The 17,419-nt window shown below is 46.1% G+C and overlaps 4 protein-coding genes across 4 annotated transcripts; 3 read left to right on the forward strand and 1 right to left on the reverse strand.

Moving 5' to 3' along the window:
* The first annotated feature begins 49 nt into the window (after positions 1-49).
* Positions 50-2,361, forward strand: BGW36DRAFT_461763 (putative exocyst complex component Exo84). The gene is made up of 2 exons (XM_046222142.1): positions 50-550; positions 603-2,361. The coding sequence occupies exons 1-2, from the start codon at positions 151-153 to the stop codon at positions 2,234-2,236; spliced, it is 2,034 nt and encodes a 677-aa protein (XP_046072558.1). The 5' UTR covers positions 50-150; the 3' UTR covers positions 2,237-2,361.
* A 582-nt stretch (positions 2,362-2,943) lies between these two features.
* BGW36DRAFT_296356 (glycosyl transferase family group 2-domain-containing protein) lies at positions 2,944-6,101 on the reverse strand (the record flags this gene model as incomplete). Its single annotated transcript, XM_046211259.1, has 8 exons — positions 2,944-3,398; positions 3,458-3,705; positions 3,763-3,955; positions 4,003-4,219; positions 4,281-4,669; positions 4,723-5,353; positions 5,415-5,840; positions 5,892-6,101. The coding sequence occupies 8 exons, from the start codon at positions 6,099-6,101 to the stop codon at positions 2,944-2,946; spliced, it is 2,769 nt and encodes a 922-aa protein (XP_046072559.1).
* A 2,322-nt stretch (positions 6,102-8,423) lies between these two features.
* BGW36DRAFT_296482 (putative gram-negative bacteria binding protein) lies at positions 8,424-10,101 on the forward strand (the record flags this gene model as incomplete). The annotated part of the gene is made up of 6 exons (XM_046211276.1): positions 8,424-8,747; positions 8,797-8,862; positions 8,919-9,273; positions 9,335-9,466; positions 9,534-9,926; positions 10,001-10,101. 6 exons carry the CDS (start codon positions 8,424-8,426, stop codon positions 10,099-10,101), a joined length of 1,371 nt encoding a protein of 456 aa, XP_046072560.1.
* A 1,960-nt stretch (positions 10,102-12,061) lies between these two features.
* BGW36DRAFT_342071 (uncharacterized protein) lies at positions 12,062-17,136 on the forward strand (the record flags this gene model as incomplete). The annotated part of the gene is made up of 6 exons (XM_046213113.1): positions 12,062-13,354; positions 13,407-13,613; positions 13,669-15,137; positions 15,204-15,337; positions 15,390-16,411; positions 16,462-17,136. Exons 1-6 carry the CDS (start codon positions 12,218-12,220, stop codon positions 17,134-17,136), a joined length of 4,644 nt encoding a protein of 1,547 aa, XP_046072561.1. The 5' UTR covers positions 12,062-12,217.
* Positions 17,137-17,419: the final 283 nt, after the last annotated feature.

The raw sequence follows: 17,419 nt of genomic DNA on the forward strand, positions 1-17,419 counted from the left end.
AATTTCGAGTCGGTGGATCATTATTATTCCGCGGCGGGCCCAGTGACCAAGCGCAGTGGCCCCTGCCGCAGGTGACGTTTCAGTCTCCAGTCAGTTATCGTCCTCAACCTTCCCCATTGATTATCATTCTGGCCTGCCCTGAGTCCCATTATGGCCTCTCAGCTGGACAAGGTCTTGGAGGTCAGCGGCCTGACCCTGCGCAACAAGAACAAGTCGCGTCGTCGCCCTCAGATCAGCGCGCCGAAACCCATATCCGCCCCAGGTCCACCCAAACCCCCATCCTCATCCTCCGAGGCCCCCAGGCCGCCTCTTCCCCAGCAGAGCGGTGCGACATCTGACCTCGTTAAGCGACGCTACTCGGCGCGATTCAATCAGCTGCCCGATGGGACCTTGGATGCTCCCCCAGTGCCTAGTCTTCCATCCGATCTACAAGGGTATGGAGGTTTGGGAGCTGTGCCGACAGCTTCATCGGCTCCACAAGGAGGGCCTGGTCAACCGCTGGAGGTCAATCTGAAGGCACTAAGAGATCCATCATTGCCAGTTGATAAGTGTAAGCAAGATGCTCTGCCCAGTCTGGGATACTGCTGACTCGCGATTCGTAGATGTCGCCGGGCTTCTTGCCAACGCATCTGAGGAAGATATCCAGGACTACCAGCAACGTTTACGCAAGGTTAAGAACCGAACGTCGACCGACTTACAGCAAAATGTATATCAGAATCGAACACAGTTTATTAAGATCAGCGAAGAAGCCGAGAAACTCAAAGGCGAAATGCGAACTTTGCGTACTCTGATGTCTGAGCTTACGACAGCCTTAGGCCAGACTCACAGTAGTAGCGGATCGAACCCCTTGTCACCGCCGGATGATCGTACCTCGAAGCGAAGTAACCGAAGCTCCGTTGCGAACTTGGAGAACATGTGGACCATGCAATTGCAAACCCTATGGAAAACGGTGGAAGGGTCTCAAAAGTTCCTTCCAGCTATCCCCGGCCGGCATATTGTATTAGAAAGTGGCCATTGGGTTGAACTTGACTCTGCTACGTGGAAGCCTCGGCGACCAGTACATATTGTTTTGCTCAATGATCATCTCCTTGTAGCTGCCAAGAAACGAAAACGGATTGATCCGAATAGCCCAACCCACCAGCGTGGCCCAGCACCGACAAAGCTAGTGGCTGAAGTATGCTGGCAGCTACAGGACATCGACATGATAGATCTCGGCGCTAATCTGGGGTCTGGAGCAGCACGCGCCGAGGCTGAAGACAGAGGAGTGGCTCATGCCATCAACATCCGAGTTGGCTCCAAATCATATACCTACCGATATGATCAGCGCACTAACTCGGCTAAGAATGAGCTACTATCAACCTTCAGGAAGACTGTGGAAGAGCTACGCAAGGCTCTACGTTCGGAAATTGACTCTGCAAACAAACCTGGGGATGCACTTCGCTCCCTGACCCAACTAGAAGGGCCCAGACAGTCCGGCATGGTTGATGGAGTCGACGAAAAAGACAAACCTGAAATTCGTATCGATGTGGATGGCAAACAACATAACTTGCGATGGGTTGAAGGTCAAGTTGATGAGCTCGACATCGACATCGCACTACATCACTTTGAGGAAGCTGTTTCTAGCGTCGAGAGACTACGGAAACTGGCGCGAGGGCTGAGGGGAAACAGCGTCGCCCAAGATGTCATTAACCAAAAAGTAGATGAACGCGCCGCCAAGCTTGCCGGCATTCTCTCTCGAATACTGATCGATAAGCATTCTTTCCCTGTGTCGACCAAGACAAACGTCGGCTTGCTGACCCGTCTTGGCTACGAAGATCGCGCACGTAGCGCCTATCTTGGTGCACGCTCCGAGGTGATTCAGAAGCGAGCTCGACAATGTATCTTCGAGGGTGATCTGCAAATATACATTTTTCAAATTTCATTTGTTTATTTTACTATGATCAAGAACACGATCAGCATATACCAACAATGCTTCCCGCCGATCATGTCTAGTGCCTGCATCAAATGGGCAAAGGAGCATCTAGATGAATTCAATGCAGCCCTTGTGCGGCAGCTCAGTAGTGTACAGCGTGACACTAGCGTGTGGCAGAAGTGTTTGAACATTGTGGATGAACAGGCTTCTATGTTGATCGAAGTCGGTGTGGATTTTAAAGACTTGATTCAAAGGGGCTTGGAGAATGGAACTGATCAGTATGGAGATGTTGGGGAACCGGGTGATTCAGACGCTAGGGAATGATTATTTTTCGGGTTTTTATATACATAGCATAGGGCATTTCAATGCGCAACGTTGATTGCCGGCTGAATTTATCCAGTAAATAATGAATAATTTAAATAAAGAAATAATAAATAGTTTCAATATATAATATATGTGTATAATATAATAAGAAATAAAAGTGCTAATAACATGGGCGGCCGGCGGTATCAATTGATGTCAGGCAGCATTATCTAAAACGCAGGATCACAGTTTGGAACAGGAATATACTCAGGAACCCTGAATTAGGCGGTGGATATTCTAGGATGACTATATTTGAACTGGATAGCTGAGGCATACTTCTTTAGGAGAAACCAGCCTTTATCTTATTTCTTAATATAATCCTATATTACATATGTTTATAATTAAGTTTCTAGCCAATGACGCTCAATATTGTCCATAGATCTTCCGAGTGGATATTTAGCTCATGAAATCGATTTTGGGGAAGCATGAATAATAGCATAACACGAGTTTTATAGATGAAACCTAATGAATTGCGGTAAACCATCAAACCTACATAGATGCCCGAAAAAATGCCCGTCTCGCTATCCACAATGCTCAAACACTGCCATATGAATTAAATACAATACATCTCCCTTCCGAAATCACGTGCCCTTCTATATAAAAGTATTATGGCAATTGGAAATAATCATCAGAGCTTCGTATCCTTCGTAATAGAAACAAAATGAAACCTAGTAATTGAAAACCATGAGTGATGGGTTTAGAAGCAAGGGCAGCAAAACGTGAGATCCCAAGGTGACGGACATGGGGACAACTGCAGCGACTTCAGTAATTGTCCAACCTCGCGGAGCAAAACAACCCAAGTAGATCATGGCCGGGAAAAACGGAAGTACGACCGCGTACATCCATTTGAAATTCTTGAAGATCTTGGGCATCTCTTTGAAGAAGTTTGAATCGTCCTTCTCCTTTGCCGTAGTTCCCCAGGACATGTTTATCCGGAACATATGGGCTAGAATCGCCAGGCTCAGATGGAAAGAAAGTCCACCGAAAAAGATAGCAAACATGGGCATCCACATGAAATTCTCCAGGAGGGATGCCATCAGTGACTTCTCTCCCAGACGGTAGCGGATGATTGCCAACGAGATATTTCCAGCTCCCGAAAAGACAACGAGCAAACTAAGAAACACTATTGAACTAATTAGTATTTCATTTTTGTTTCATTCTTTCTGGACCGTTTTACCGTACCTTTCCATGACTCCATGTAAAACTTATCTAGGTAACCCTCGAACCAGCCGACGAGGAAGTAGTTAAGCACAGTCAAGGGAAAACCAGATGCCAAAGCGTAGTAAGAGGAAATGTATCCAAGAATGGTGATTTTGGAGGAAAGTTGCAGGTTGGACCATAGAAAGGTCATGAATAACTTGGTCAGCGGACCACGGTAAACCCATGTATGGATAGGATTGAAGACGAGTTCGTTGCAGCCATATGCGTATCTTGCAGATGTCAGTGTTTCCATTGGATGAAAATTCATAGGACGGTAAGATACTTACTTTTCCCAGCGGGATAGTTCATCGTAAATAGTGAGTGAGACGCCTTCCTTGAATTCGTCGTTATGATAGCTAGCTAAACGAATGATGTTTCCCTGGATCTGAAGACGCAGAGCAATGTCGAAGTCCTCCGATACATGACTTTCGGACCAAAAGGCTACATATCCGTCATCAGGACGGCCGACGGACTGAACCGCTGCAACGCTATCAGCATTTTTCATTTCTCATTCAGATGAAGCTTACCTTGCCATCGAAGAAAGGCGTTGTGACCAACAAAAGGGGCAGTCTCGCCACTGCCTACCGCAAATCGAATCGCCGAATAGATGAGATTGGTGAAATAAGTGATACCATTCTCAAAATAATCATTCGAAACTTGCATAACGCCGGTGGAATGCTGGATAATGGCAACTTCGGGGCTTAGGAACATCTCGGCGGCACCATATAGAAGGCAGTCGGCCGGCTGGTGATCGCAATTAGTAAATCTCATAGGAATATCAGTTGCGCTGGCTATCTGGACTCACGACTCGAGTGTCCGAATCAACAATCAGGATAATTTCCCCCACACGGATATCACCGCCAGCTCCTCGAATACGAGGATCGGACTGAATGATATGATCGAAAGCCTGTCTATAGACAATCTCTTCCTGCATAGGATCAACCATATCGGACTTTTCCAATGTCGGAGTCATACGCTGGATGAGTTCTGCCTCGATTTTATTGGAGACATTCAGGGCAAAATTCATGTTGGAGGCCTTCTTGAACTTCCCCTTTCGGACGTAGCCATCCTCATTATTTTTAGGTCTAGCCACCCAACCAATATTGTTGTCATGGTAGAAGTTGATTCTCTCTTGCTTCTCTTCTTCGGAAAGCAAGGCATAGCCATCGTCATTGATAAAGATATTCGCCGTACCTAAAATATGTCAGATTAACAACAATTACAACTGATTTAAACAGACTGCTAACCTCCATGTGATTCATAGTGAGAGATTGCTGTCTTCAAACTACTGATGGTCGGCTTAATGACACCTTCAAGACTCTCGGTATAGATTGGCATTTGAATTGTTATGCGGGGTGGTTCGAATCCTAAGGAATACGCCGTTTTCAGGTCAGGGGCAACCGGGGAATAAAAGCGTGAGTTGGTCTTGAGCGTCTTGATCGGTCCAACAGCTTGGAATATATCGGTGAAGAGGACGATCATGAAGAAGACACTGAACAACAAAAATATTGGGAGAGTTGCCGTAAGTGCAAACCGCATTGCACCGCCATCAATCGAGTATTCCAAAAGTAAATTGGAGATGCCAAATCCCAGAATCAGGATAACGAGAAGCATTACGGCCATTCCAACGAAAATTGCGCTGGTTACTGCTAATGGTCGCTGTAGTGACTCCTTAGGATGTTTAGCTTCCTCGTCACCGAGCCTAGCTGGAGAACTATCCGTAGGAGTGCTACGACCTTGGTCGATTTGCTGCGGCTCTCTTCCAGCGTCGAGAGTCAGATGATATGTGGAAGCTGCAGGGGAGGTTACGACCGATTCCCGAGGAGTTGTCACAGTTGTGACTGGGTTGCTAAACATCGGTGCGGGACTTCCCCAAATCTGATGTGATTATATTAGGATAATGACATATTTGCACAGATTTGGCCTCTGGTTCACTTACCATGGATAGTAGCTTTCCTTCTACATCTGCTGCATGGCTTAATATGGCATTTAAATCGTCATTCCAAACGAGAAGGAGACGCTCTTCTCGAATCAATGCAGAATACTGATGCTTCTTAAGCAGATACGAGTGCGGTCCCGCGATATCAGCGTAGGAGTCAATTACTTGAACCTGAAAGCCGTCAGGAAGAATTAATTCTGTTTGCCCGGGCGTAAGTAGCGATGTAATAATATTTGTCGTCTCGGTCATCATAGTGAAAGCAACTGTAGCGTTGATTTTCTGGATTGCTGCAAGTAGCATGGGATTAACATCGTCTGGCTCTGACATGTACACGCCCCTAGACCGACGTAGAAAGACTCCAGAAGAGCTATTCTGTGGAGGTAGCCATTGGCACGCAGTCAATCGGCTATGAAAATATTTTATCATCTAGAAGTTTTTATTGGTCATATCCTCGCAATTGAAGACGGTTTCACATACTGCTCGGTATTTAGAAGCGTCGTCAATGCCACTGGTTGTATATCGCTTGTCAGGATGGCTATGTCTACGACTCGACACGCCTGACACCGGCGTGGACGGCACAGGCGTGGACGGCACCGAATCCCTCTGAGATGTGGCCTCCTCCGGCGTGCCTCCCTTTGATGTTTTCTTGCCCCCGAAGGACCATCGGTTTGGGATGAGGGAAGGCATGATTGTCGACTTGCCTGTGAGAGTGGTGGAAGGAACGGTTCAAGAGTTCATGAGTTCAGCTTGATCTAAGATATACGGAAACCGTAGGGCCTTTGATGTCTTGTAGAGTTTCTACAAAAAAAGACAGATCTAGATGCTTTTGTCGATTCAGCCTGATTGATGCCAACGAATGAAAACCCGATACGCCACAGCCTCACACCACTGGCGTATAAAGACTCCGGGATAAACTTGGCGACCAAGACAGGCTCTTGAGTCAAAACATGCGGCAGCCCCACGCCATGTGTGTTAGATTATCCGTTGCTTCCGTGACATGGATGATTTGTATCGTAATTTCTTATCTACAAAACATTACACGTCACTGCAGTATGCAGGTTGAATACGAAGGCTGAAACCATCCCAAACACTGGGCTAAACCCTGTAAACTTAACAAAACTTGGAACTCTGATAATCTATCATCGTATATACACCCTATAGTCAATGATTCATTGATTATTGAAACATGAAATAAGACATATATCCCGATAGATATTGGATATTATTGATGAAATAAAATATTAGAGGTTTAAAATGGTTGAAAACCATCGTATGATATCACGATTAACGTATTACGAATACAGGATACTATGTAAATTCAACCTTGAAAAAGAATGTATTTAAAATAGCAGTCAAATCAAGTGGTTTTCATTATTACGTGTAACATTAAGAACTTCTCTCTATATAACTAACTTCACCAGAAGGACTTAATAGTTCAGAGTTTGGGGGTTAATGCCACCCTCATATCGACCTTAGATAGTTCTCAGACATTCGGTGAGAAGGCACGCCTTGCTGTTATACTCAAAAATGGCTCAACTAAATTTGCCTTAATGCTTGGCAGATAAGACTAGGAATTGTATAGGTTTACTGTCTGCCGCTAGATATTAGCGAGCAGCATGTCTGAGAATGCGAAGCCATCGGGACTGCCTAAATCAATTTACGGAGTGTCCTATGACTAAATGTCTGCCTGCTTAAACGGTAACTGTCTATAGACTAGTACATGCAGTAGCTCCAAGGCTAGAAGACAATGTAATACATAGCAAAGATGAGAAAACTGAAATGCTCGGATCGCTAATGCAAAGCAATAGAAGGTATCCGCACTACTGCATGAAAGCTGGAACGGGATAACCTGATTGGGCATGTTTCTGGGCCCTGGTGTAAGTAAGCACACTAATAATGCTCTGTATGCCACGCATCGAAGCGCTACGGGTTTTGGCCTGATATGCTAGATTAGCTGCCTTCGATAAGCGCTGGAAAACAGCCAAGAATTATTAGCGAATAATCGTATTATTGGGCCTGGCGCTCTCGCTGGCGTATCCGGCATGAAGTTGCCGAAATTTTAATACGCGCCTTGGTGATTGATGTGCTGATTCTTATATTAACCATGACTCGTTATAGGCTGAATCACGAAGGCCATCGTGAATTTGTAGTAGAAGACTCAAGCAAGAAGGAAGAAGGGATAATCATTGGAATCGGAGAATGTCAGTGCGGATGCAGTTGACTTATTATTTGTTTCATATACATATTATTGACACCCTTAGGTGCGTTAGTGTGAAATACGGCTAATATAAAGAGATATTTTCACATGGCTATTAATATCTTACCCTGTCATCAATGATACACTGGGGACTGCATGGCCTCCACAGTGTATCCCCTGTCAGGTCCAGTCGCCTGAAATTACCATGTGAGCATTCTTCTTTTATCATAATCCTGGTCGAGTAGATGAATAATGACTGAGGAAGGCGGATCTTGTGCCATAGTATGTAGCTTCGTGGTCGGCGCCTCCCAGCCACGTATTGAGAGCTATAATCATCCGACGAAGTGGAGAGGATGGTGTAGGTGCTTTTGGCAAGTAAACCCGCCAATGAACCGGTGTTCAACTCCAAATGCTGGAAGCAAACATGAGACCTGCATATAGCTGATCCGATACGTGCGATATCACAGCCACCTCTGCGCAAGAACTTTCGCGAAGGCTGCATTGAAACCGTGCATCCGGTACTGTAATGCGCTAAACAAGTAGCAGATTAGACTAGCAATCTTGTAGCTAGGTGATTCAACAATATTCCTTGCATATTATGTTTATTTATCGGCATATCTCGTGTTTTTACTTTTCAAGCTGTTACAAGGCGGTGCAATTGTCTAGCCCTTGGAAAATTTACTACAGCCCTATCTAATAAGAATGCCAATGACACGGAGCTAACGCCAATTTCTATAAAACCATGATATATCACACCATATGAACTTCGTCGCTTACATGTATTCAACAGAAAACTGGTAGGAAAATCTACAATGGACTTGAACAACCCATTCTCAGATAGCAAGGCACCCAGTGCCGTGCCCAGTGTCGTGCCCAGTTCCGCCAGCTCCGCACATCAAGTCAGTATTCAAGATTCGGTGGTCTACAGTCGAGATTCAACCTATGCTCGTGCTCCATTAAAACGAAGGTTTAAGAGTTATCTATTAACTGGCGAATATGAACGGCCCTGGCTCGACGATAAACGACTGAAAAGAACCCGCATGAATAACTATATCATCTATGGATTTCTTGTTGCTGGATTAGCCGTCAGCGGTTATATCAACTACCATGCCACAGCTGAAGTACCCAAGCACAGTGTCAGTTAATCTCATTTATAACCCCGCTTTCCCGGCTAACTAGATACAGTATTGTCTCATTTTAGACGATACCTTTTCGACCCTCGATACGAGCGTGTGGACTCGTGAAGTTCAGGTATATCCCTTGGCTCCATAGTATTATTCGCCACGATAGCTTACTGTTTCTCTTAGGTCGGTGGCTTTGGCACGGGTGAATTTGACTGGACAACTACCGATGACCACAATGCCTTTGTGGACGACGAAGGCCTTCACCTTGTTCCTACCCTTACTACCAACACGACGTCTATCACCGCGGCCGAGATCATCAATGGTTACACACTGAATCTTACAAAAGCTGGCGGCGATGGTAGTTGCACAGGTACAACCAATGAGGCATGCTCAGTGCACTCGAACAGCACGTTGAGGACAATAATTAACCCGGTCCGCTCCGCACGTTTGAATACGAATGGCAGCAAATCCATCACATACGGCCGTGTCGAGGTCGTCGCCCGGCTTCCAGCTGGAGACTGGCTATGGCCGGCAATTTGTAAGCTTAAAATACTATACTAACTTTACTCTGGAGTCAAAATGGCTTACTCAACTTATAGGGATGATGCCCCAGGACAACGTTTACGGGGCGTGGCCCGCCAGCGGCGAGATTGATATTTCTGAAAGTAGAGGCAATGATGTCTCCTACCCTAATGGCGGCCGGGACACCATGTCGAGTAGTATTCACTGGGGTTAGTCTGAATATTTCAGATTTCTCCGAAATATATCAGGGTGTAAACTAAGTTTCCGCTTTTCTAGGCCCGAGCGTTGATTTTGACGCATATTGGCTCACCACGCGCGGAAAAGCCCTCCGTCGAACAGACTTCTCCAAAGGGTTTCACACTTTTGGCCTTGAGTGGTCAGAGGACTACTTGTATACGTGGGTTGACAGTCCCCTTCAGCAGGTCATGTACTGGGCCTTTCCCAAAAACACAAATATGTTTCAACGCGGCCGATTTACCGGGCACACAGCCAACAATTCTCTGGTAGCGGATCCATGGTCGCGTACCGGCAAACCTAACACCCCTTTTGACCAACCCTTCTACTTGATACTTGATGTCGCGGTTGGGGGCACGAATGGATGGTTCGTGGACGGCATTGGGAATAAACCTTGGACAGATGCCGGCAATGGCGCGGCAGATTTCTACTCAGGTGAGTTCGACCGATCAGATTGTATTGTTACATCCAGATCGTTATATTCCTGACATGGTATTTTCACGGTCTAGGTATTAATCAGTGGTATCCCACTTGGTCAAATGGGACCGGGGTCTCTCACGGAATGACGGTGAAATCGGTGAAGATGTGGCAGCAAGGCGCCTGCCCCTAAGCTAAGATAATATTTTGAATCTTTCTTACCGCATCATATTTTTGAACGATCCACACGAAGATACATGTCGGAATATATCTAAAGTTTATACTGAGATAAAGCGTTGAGCGTCATCAAAATTAATACTTCCCAACAGAAGTTACATTGTAATTACATTGTATCTCTTCGAAATATGTATCTAATATATCTAATTAATATTAAATACGACATCGAGATAATAAACGTAAGGTATCGTATTCTATATGTGATGTATTAGATTTTACGCACGCCACAAGCCCCATTACCTTATCTGTAAAATTCCCGTCCTCGCCAAGGGAGGCTTGCATCCCCGACAACCGCCTTGTTACATTGCATGACGCCATTTTGTTTATGGACATGTATAAATAGCATAATTATTATTACGTGTAATATATGATGTAAACTCAGATTCTTCTGCACAAGGCATACACCGACCGATATACCCCGGAGTACGTGCCTCAGTATTTACCTATATACATCTACACCGGATAAAGTTCAGCCAGTCCATAATAAAAACGGCGACATAATAAGGCGGCCAGATGCGCTAGCAAAGCTGATCGGCGATGGTGCTACGGACCCGCTTCTCACGCATCGTTCTGATCCTTGCAGCAGTAGTAGCTAATTAGTCCGAAGAGCATGGCAATAATCAGACACGTGTCGGGGTCCTCCCGATTAAGTAGTTACTTGGGAGAGGAGAACAAATATAGTATAGTGCAGGATATTGTCTCTCAAGGCGTAGGAAAAAGAGCCGAGGAGCGTATCAAAGAAGTCACAATAATGACAGGGATGTATAGAATATCATCCTACCTGTAGGCTGTTGGTTTTTAATTACCAGGCTTGGCCATATGGGCCGGCGAAAAGAGCAGCTGACTGCTACATATTGCAAATACTGACGAGGCTTAAAAGACAGACACTACACCGTGCTATGAGACAATAAACATAGCCAAGAATGTTCGCAATGCTGCTTTGAGGCCTGTGATACTAAAATTTGAGAGAGAAATCTAGACCTGGTGCGGGTCCGGTCCCGACTTGAAAATTAGATACGTTGGATCGTATTTATGGGTCCTGGCCCCCTAGGCACTTGATATGACCTATACCGTATCGGACCTGCATACGTCCGGTTTTTCAGATCACTGTTATTTTGGTCAATATCATGTATTATTCTATCGGCCATAAAATGGCCACACCAAAAAGGGTCAACCTCAAGGGTAGCGGTAATTAATTTGGCCCTTATGTAGGCCGACATATTCGTATGTAGGATAACCAGTCGGATTATCACTAGATATGTTTATAACGCGTGGCCCAGAGCTATTATTGATATCAGCGATTGGCTCTTAAGTACATTAGTCTAAACAGGTTTATTTGAAGCCTCTCCAGAGGGTCTATTATGGATTGAACAGGAAAATGGACAATCTATATTAGTAAAATCAACATAATTCCTAACACGGCAATTAACGTTGCTACATAAACATCTACTGAAATTTTAGTATTAAATGTAGTTTCTTGAACTAGGAGTGGATATTACTCAGTTGCCTCTTTTGATTTCCCGCTAACAAAGCTGCCCAAAGGCCTAGAACTTTCAAAAATAATTAAGGCAAACATACTGTGGCTGCAAGATTGTCATTTTCAGCCTCGCCATTCGCTAGGTCTTATCCCATCCTTTCGGTCTTTAGCTCAGAGCTCAGCTCATATGCAGGCATGCCTTAGTAAACAGAGAGGCTGAGACTTTACCTATAAGCTGGGACTTCTAGGAAAATTTGCACCGGAGATGGGGAGCTATGCGCATCGTATGAGTCGCGTCTCTGTCGAAATGGGGAACATTTCGAGCCAATCAGCACCCACGCGGTAATTGAAAAATGCCAATTGGATTTGCTGTTGTCTTCGGGGTAAGCAGTATTTGTCTGATGTGTCATCTGACGGATTTAGCTTCCAGAAGCCTACTGCATTTTATAAGGCAAGTATGAGGCAACGAAGTTCTTGCAGCAAAAGCAATAGTAATAATTTAATTTAATTCCTCCTGGGCAGTTAAGTGTAACCAGGGGAACTTATTTTGCGAAGGACGGTCACCGGCCAACAGGGGTCATCCATTTTCTAACTGATGATGGATTCTTGGTTTCTGTTTCTGGCGCTAGCCAGTTCGATACTGCAGTCTGTTGCAGGACTACCAACATGGCCCTCCTCTATAGACGAGTTGGAAGATATAATGTTCCTGAATACGGGCTATCAGGCGAGAGCTTTCCCAGCTGACATCACGCCCTGTTCCTTCTCCCAACAAGGCCCTTCTAGAATTGCTTCCGCAGAATGGCTTCGAACAGCTTTCCACGACATGGCGCCGGGTAATGTCAACACCGGAGTCGGTGGACTGGATGCTTCCCTGCAGTACGAGTTAGCAGGGAATGGTGGTGAAAACATTGGTACTGCGTTCAATACAACTCTTAACTCTCTCTCCCCATTTCTTTCATCTCGCTCTTCACTGGCAGACCTCATTGCGCTTGGCGTGTACGCGTCTGTCCGGGTTTGTGGCGGTCCAGTTATACCTATTCGCACTGGCCGCATAGATGCCACTGCAGCTGGCCCGATTGGAGTACCGTTGCCGCAGAATTCGCAGTATACGTTTACTCAGCAGTTTTTACGGATGGGCTTCAATGTGTCAGAAATGATCGCGCTCACGGCTTGCGGTCACACCATTGGAGGCGTTCATGCCAGTAATTTTCCCGAGGCTCTGAAGCCAGGAACTGTCTCAAATGATTATGAACACTTTGATTCGACGACAGCATTTGATGAAAAGATTGCATCGGAATATCTTGCTGGAAATAGCTCAGATGCACTAGCTTCTCCCCTATCAATTCAAAACACCTACGACTCAGATGTGGCTGTTTTCACGGCAGACAAAAATGTCACGATTGGTCTCATGGCTGACCCAACGTACTTTCAATCCCGCTGCCAGGTGATGCTGCAGCGAATGATAGAGGTCGTTCCGACTGGAGTGGTTCTCACTGACCCAATTGCTCCCTATGAGGTCAAACCGAACAACTTGCAATTAACCATCCAGTCCGGTGGTACCGAGCTTCAATTTACAGGTCAGATACGTGTTCGCACAACCAATGTAACGGAAAGTAGTATTTCGAGCGTTCAACTTGTATATGTTGACCGTAATGGAAAATCTACATGCGGATCTTGCCATATTACGACGCAGTATGCGGGAACAACCAATGGTTTCGATGATTCTTTTGCTGTAGGTCCTCTATCCCCCATGGAGACACATGTCTAACGATCTGGATATACAGTTCTATAGCTTTTCCACAACATTTCCCATCGCAACTTCTATCTCATCATTTACAGTCCAGGTGACTTCGAATGGCAATACAGTGACGTATGATAACAATGGTATTGGTTATCCAGTTCAGGACGGTATATTATTTCAGAGTCCGCAAAGTTGCATAGCGAAGGCAACTGATAGTAACGGTAATTATCAAATGACAGTCACCGCCGCAGTAAGGAAGTCTGATAGATTAAAAACAAACATGAAGACTAATCTCCATGTTGTAGGTCCGGAATACAACTTCTTTAAGCGCGCCGACCTTGGCAGTAGAGGTTAAAACACCCAGATCCTGCTGCGTAGTCCCAGGTCTATCCACTTCCAACTTGACAATGACAAAGACGGCCACAATTGGCGCCTACATCCTGTACAGCGGGAGCTATTCTCTCACACCCAGCCAAATTACTACATCCAAATTCGGCGTTTCTGTTGGAACATCCTCGGATAGCTTTAAAAGCACAGCGCTTACCGGCTCTTGTTCGACACTCAGCGGCTCTAGCCCAGTTCCTTATAGCTACAATGGTTGCTATACCGACGATGTCAACTCTAGAACGTTCCAAGCTGCCACTACCAGTGACAATAAAATGACTCTTGCGGAGTGCTCCAGCTTCTGTAGTGGCTATCCATACTTCGGAACTGAATATTCAACCCAGTGTTTTTGTGGCAACAGTATAGGCAGCTCATCTACACACACTGCAGACTCAGATTGCAGCATGTCCTGTGGAGGGGACAGTACTGAAGCCTGCGGTGGGCCTAACAGATTATCGGTCTATACAAACAATAACTATGTGAATCCAGGAGGAACTAACATCCCAGGTTATCAATACCTGGGATGTTATAACGATACTGCTGCCTCTCGCAGTCTTTCTGGTGCTTACACATATAGTGGCAATATGACAGTGGAAGCCTGTGCTACCTTCTGCAATGGCGCGACTTATTTCGGCGTGGAGTACTATCAGGAATGTTATTGCGGTAATACTCTGGCAGTAGGTAGCACTAAACAGCTCGTCACTGACTGTTCATACGCATGTGCTGGAAACGGCAGTGAATTTTGCGGTGGCAGTAATAGACTCGATGTGTACGAGCTTGGCTCGAGTATCATAACAACCTCGTCAAGTTCAGTTACTTCCAGTGGCATATCATCTACCGTCACCTCATCTCAATCCACAACTGTGCCCGTGACTACGACGAGCACAACTGTATCTTCTAGTACCACGTCATCCACGAGCACGACGGCGGTTGTCAGTACTACAACAACTACTAGCATAGGCACTACTACTCTCTCAACAACCACCAGTGCCACTACCACGGCCGCTGCTTCTGGGCTTCCATCGGGGTGGTCCTATAAAGGCTGCTATCTAGATAACATCGGCGGCGTTCGTTCCATGCTCACCCAAGAAAACGACAACCCCAACATGACTATTGCATCCTGCGTGAGCCAGTGTATATCATTGGGATATAGCGTGGCAGGCATGGAGTATTCTGATCAGTGTTTCTGTGATAACTATATCCATAACAATGCTTCATTAGCAAGCTCAGACTCCCAGTGTGCCATGACCTGCGCCGGGAATACCGGTGAAATTTGCGGCGGGCCGAGTCTACTCAGCGTCTATTCTAATGCTACAATTACGGTACTACCGGTCCCAACACCACAGAAAACCAACTTACCCGGGTCTTGGGTGTATAAAGGCTGTCTCCAGTATGTCCCCACATTATTCCATTTCTGGATTTAGTATAAGTTGCGACTCAAGCTGATACTCCGTAGGGACAACGTCAATAACACAAGGACCTTCCCCTACATGCTCACCTACGCAAACAACAACTCGGCCTCCGCATGTCTCTCCCGTTGCCAAGAATATGGATTCCAAGCAGCCGGCATGGAGTATGGTCAACAGTGCTGTAGGTTCTGACTCTATACAGTGAATTGTTACGTCAGGTTAACACAGTGTAGTCTGCGGTGATACTTTCGATATCGGGGCTGGTGTTCAAATCGTCGATGATTCTCAATGCAATATGATTTGCACGGGCGATCCAATTCACTACTGTGGTGCCGGAAATCTACTTAATTATTACATTTGGGAAGGAGATACCCCATTGTACGAGTGGACCTATGCTTCAGGGAATAATGCTGGTCTCTATGAATTCCTTATTGGAGGCGTTGTAGTGCCCTTGATGACCACAGTCAATATTAATGGCAAGGTCACTTTCTTGGAGAAATGGGGAACTGGGCCGCCAAATACCACTGGAGCGTATGAACTAGATCTATTCTACGCGAACGATTTCAACAACTCATGGCGACCGATGCACGTCAAGACCGACATTTTCTGCTCCGCTGGCCTCGTGCTTCCAGACAAAGCTGGAAGACAGCTTACTGTTGGTGGATGGTCGGGAGTGTCTACTGAAGGTATCCGGCTTTACTGGCCAGATGGTTCCCCGGGCAAGCCCAGTGTCAATGACTGGCAGGAAAACCAGGCGGAGCTTTCACTCCAGGATGGCCGCTGGTATCCTTCTGGTATGATTATGGCTAACGGCTCGATCTTGATTGTTGGTGGTGAGACAGGGTCCAATGGGCCGCCTGTGCCTACCCTAGAAATTCTGCCTACTGTCGGACCCACGCTCTATATGGATTGGCTGCAACGTACAGATCCCAACAACTTGTATCCATTCATGGCGGTGATGCCTTCGAAGACAATTCTAGCAGCCTACTACAATGAGGCTCGTTTATTGGATGAGGCCTCATTCCAGACGATCCGGTCACTGCCAAACATGCCCGGCGCCGTCAACAATGATCTCGGTGGGCGCACTTATCCTCTCGAAGGCACAATGGTGTTCTTCCCTCAATACGCTCCATACACAGACCCTGTGAGGGTTCTGATATGCGGTGGTTCAACGCCTTACGGTGGGGATGCCATCGATAATTGTTTGTCCATCCAACCCGATGTTCCGGGACAAACCTGGACTATTGAACGCATGGTAGGCCACCTGTATTGAGCATAAATATATGATAACTGACAATCGAATAGCCTTCGAAGCGGGTCATGACTTGCATAGCGCCGCTCCCAGACGGTACATTCCTTATAATGAACGGGGCCCACCAGGGTGTGGCCGGATTTGGCCTTGCTACCAGCCCTAACCTAAATGCTGTTCTTTACGACCCAAGCAAGCCAGTGAACCAGCGTATGACGGTGATGGCAAATACCACCGTAGCTCGTCTATACCACTCCGAGGCAATTCTTCTTCCTGATGGGCGTGTGTTGGTCTCTGGTTCCGACCCTGAGGATGGTGTTAATCCTCAAGAATACCGAGTAGAGGTATTCATTCCGCCGTATCTCCTATCTGGCGCCTCACGACCGGCATTCACCATCACCGAAACCGACTGGGCATATGGAGGAACGTATAGTATCACAGTTACCGCCGGCAACGTTGCCAACCTGAAGGTATCCCTTATAGGTCTCGTCTCAAGCACACATGGTAACAGTTTCGGGCATCGCACTTTCTTCCCAGCATTCACCTGTCAAGGTAGCCAGTGTACCATCACTGCTCCGCCGGACCCGTGGACTTCTCCTCCTGGTTGGTTTCACCTGTTCATCGTTGACGGGCCGACCCCGTCGGTCAGCACGTTTGTGCGAATCGGAGGGGATCCGGGAAAACTAGGTAATTGGCCGAATCTTACTGATTTCACAGTTCCTGGTGTGTAGTTAGGCCATATAGGCGATAATGATTTGATGACTCTTTCAAATGATTGTCGATGGAGGTTTTTGGGATCGGTTGATCTGATTTTCCACCTTTGGTCGCCAGAGTTGAAGGATAAAATCACTGGATATTTATAGAAAACGTCAAGGTATCGTCGTTTCATTATGTTGAGCATCCGAGGATCAGCAGATACGGGTAAACTCTAGACCCTTCTAAATAAACTCTAGAACATCAAAATACAGACGCCTGAGGAATATACAGTATAAGTATATACATAGAGAAGAAAAT

The sequence above is a fragment of the Talaromyces proteolyticus genome (genome assembly GCF_021365285.1).
Source record: "Talaromyces proteolyticus strain PMI_201 chromosome Unknown BGW36scaffold_6, whole genome shotgun sequence".
Classification (NCBI taxonomy): domain Eukaryota; kingdom Fungi; phylum Ascomycota; class Eurotiomycetes; order Eurotiales; family Trichocomaceae; genus Talaromyces; species Talaromyces proteolyticus.

Bases quoted from the DNA above. Each gene is read 5' to 3' on its own strand.
- BGW36DRAFT_461763 (XM_046222142.1), top strand. From the start codon at position 151: ATGGCCTCTCAGCTGGACAAGGTCTTGGAGGTCAGCGGCCTGACCCTG. The intron at 551-602 runs GTAAGCAAGATG...CGCGATTCGTAG, and splicing joins ATCATTGCCAGTTGATAAGT to ATGTCGCCGGGCTTCTTGCC.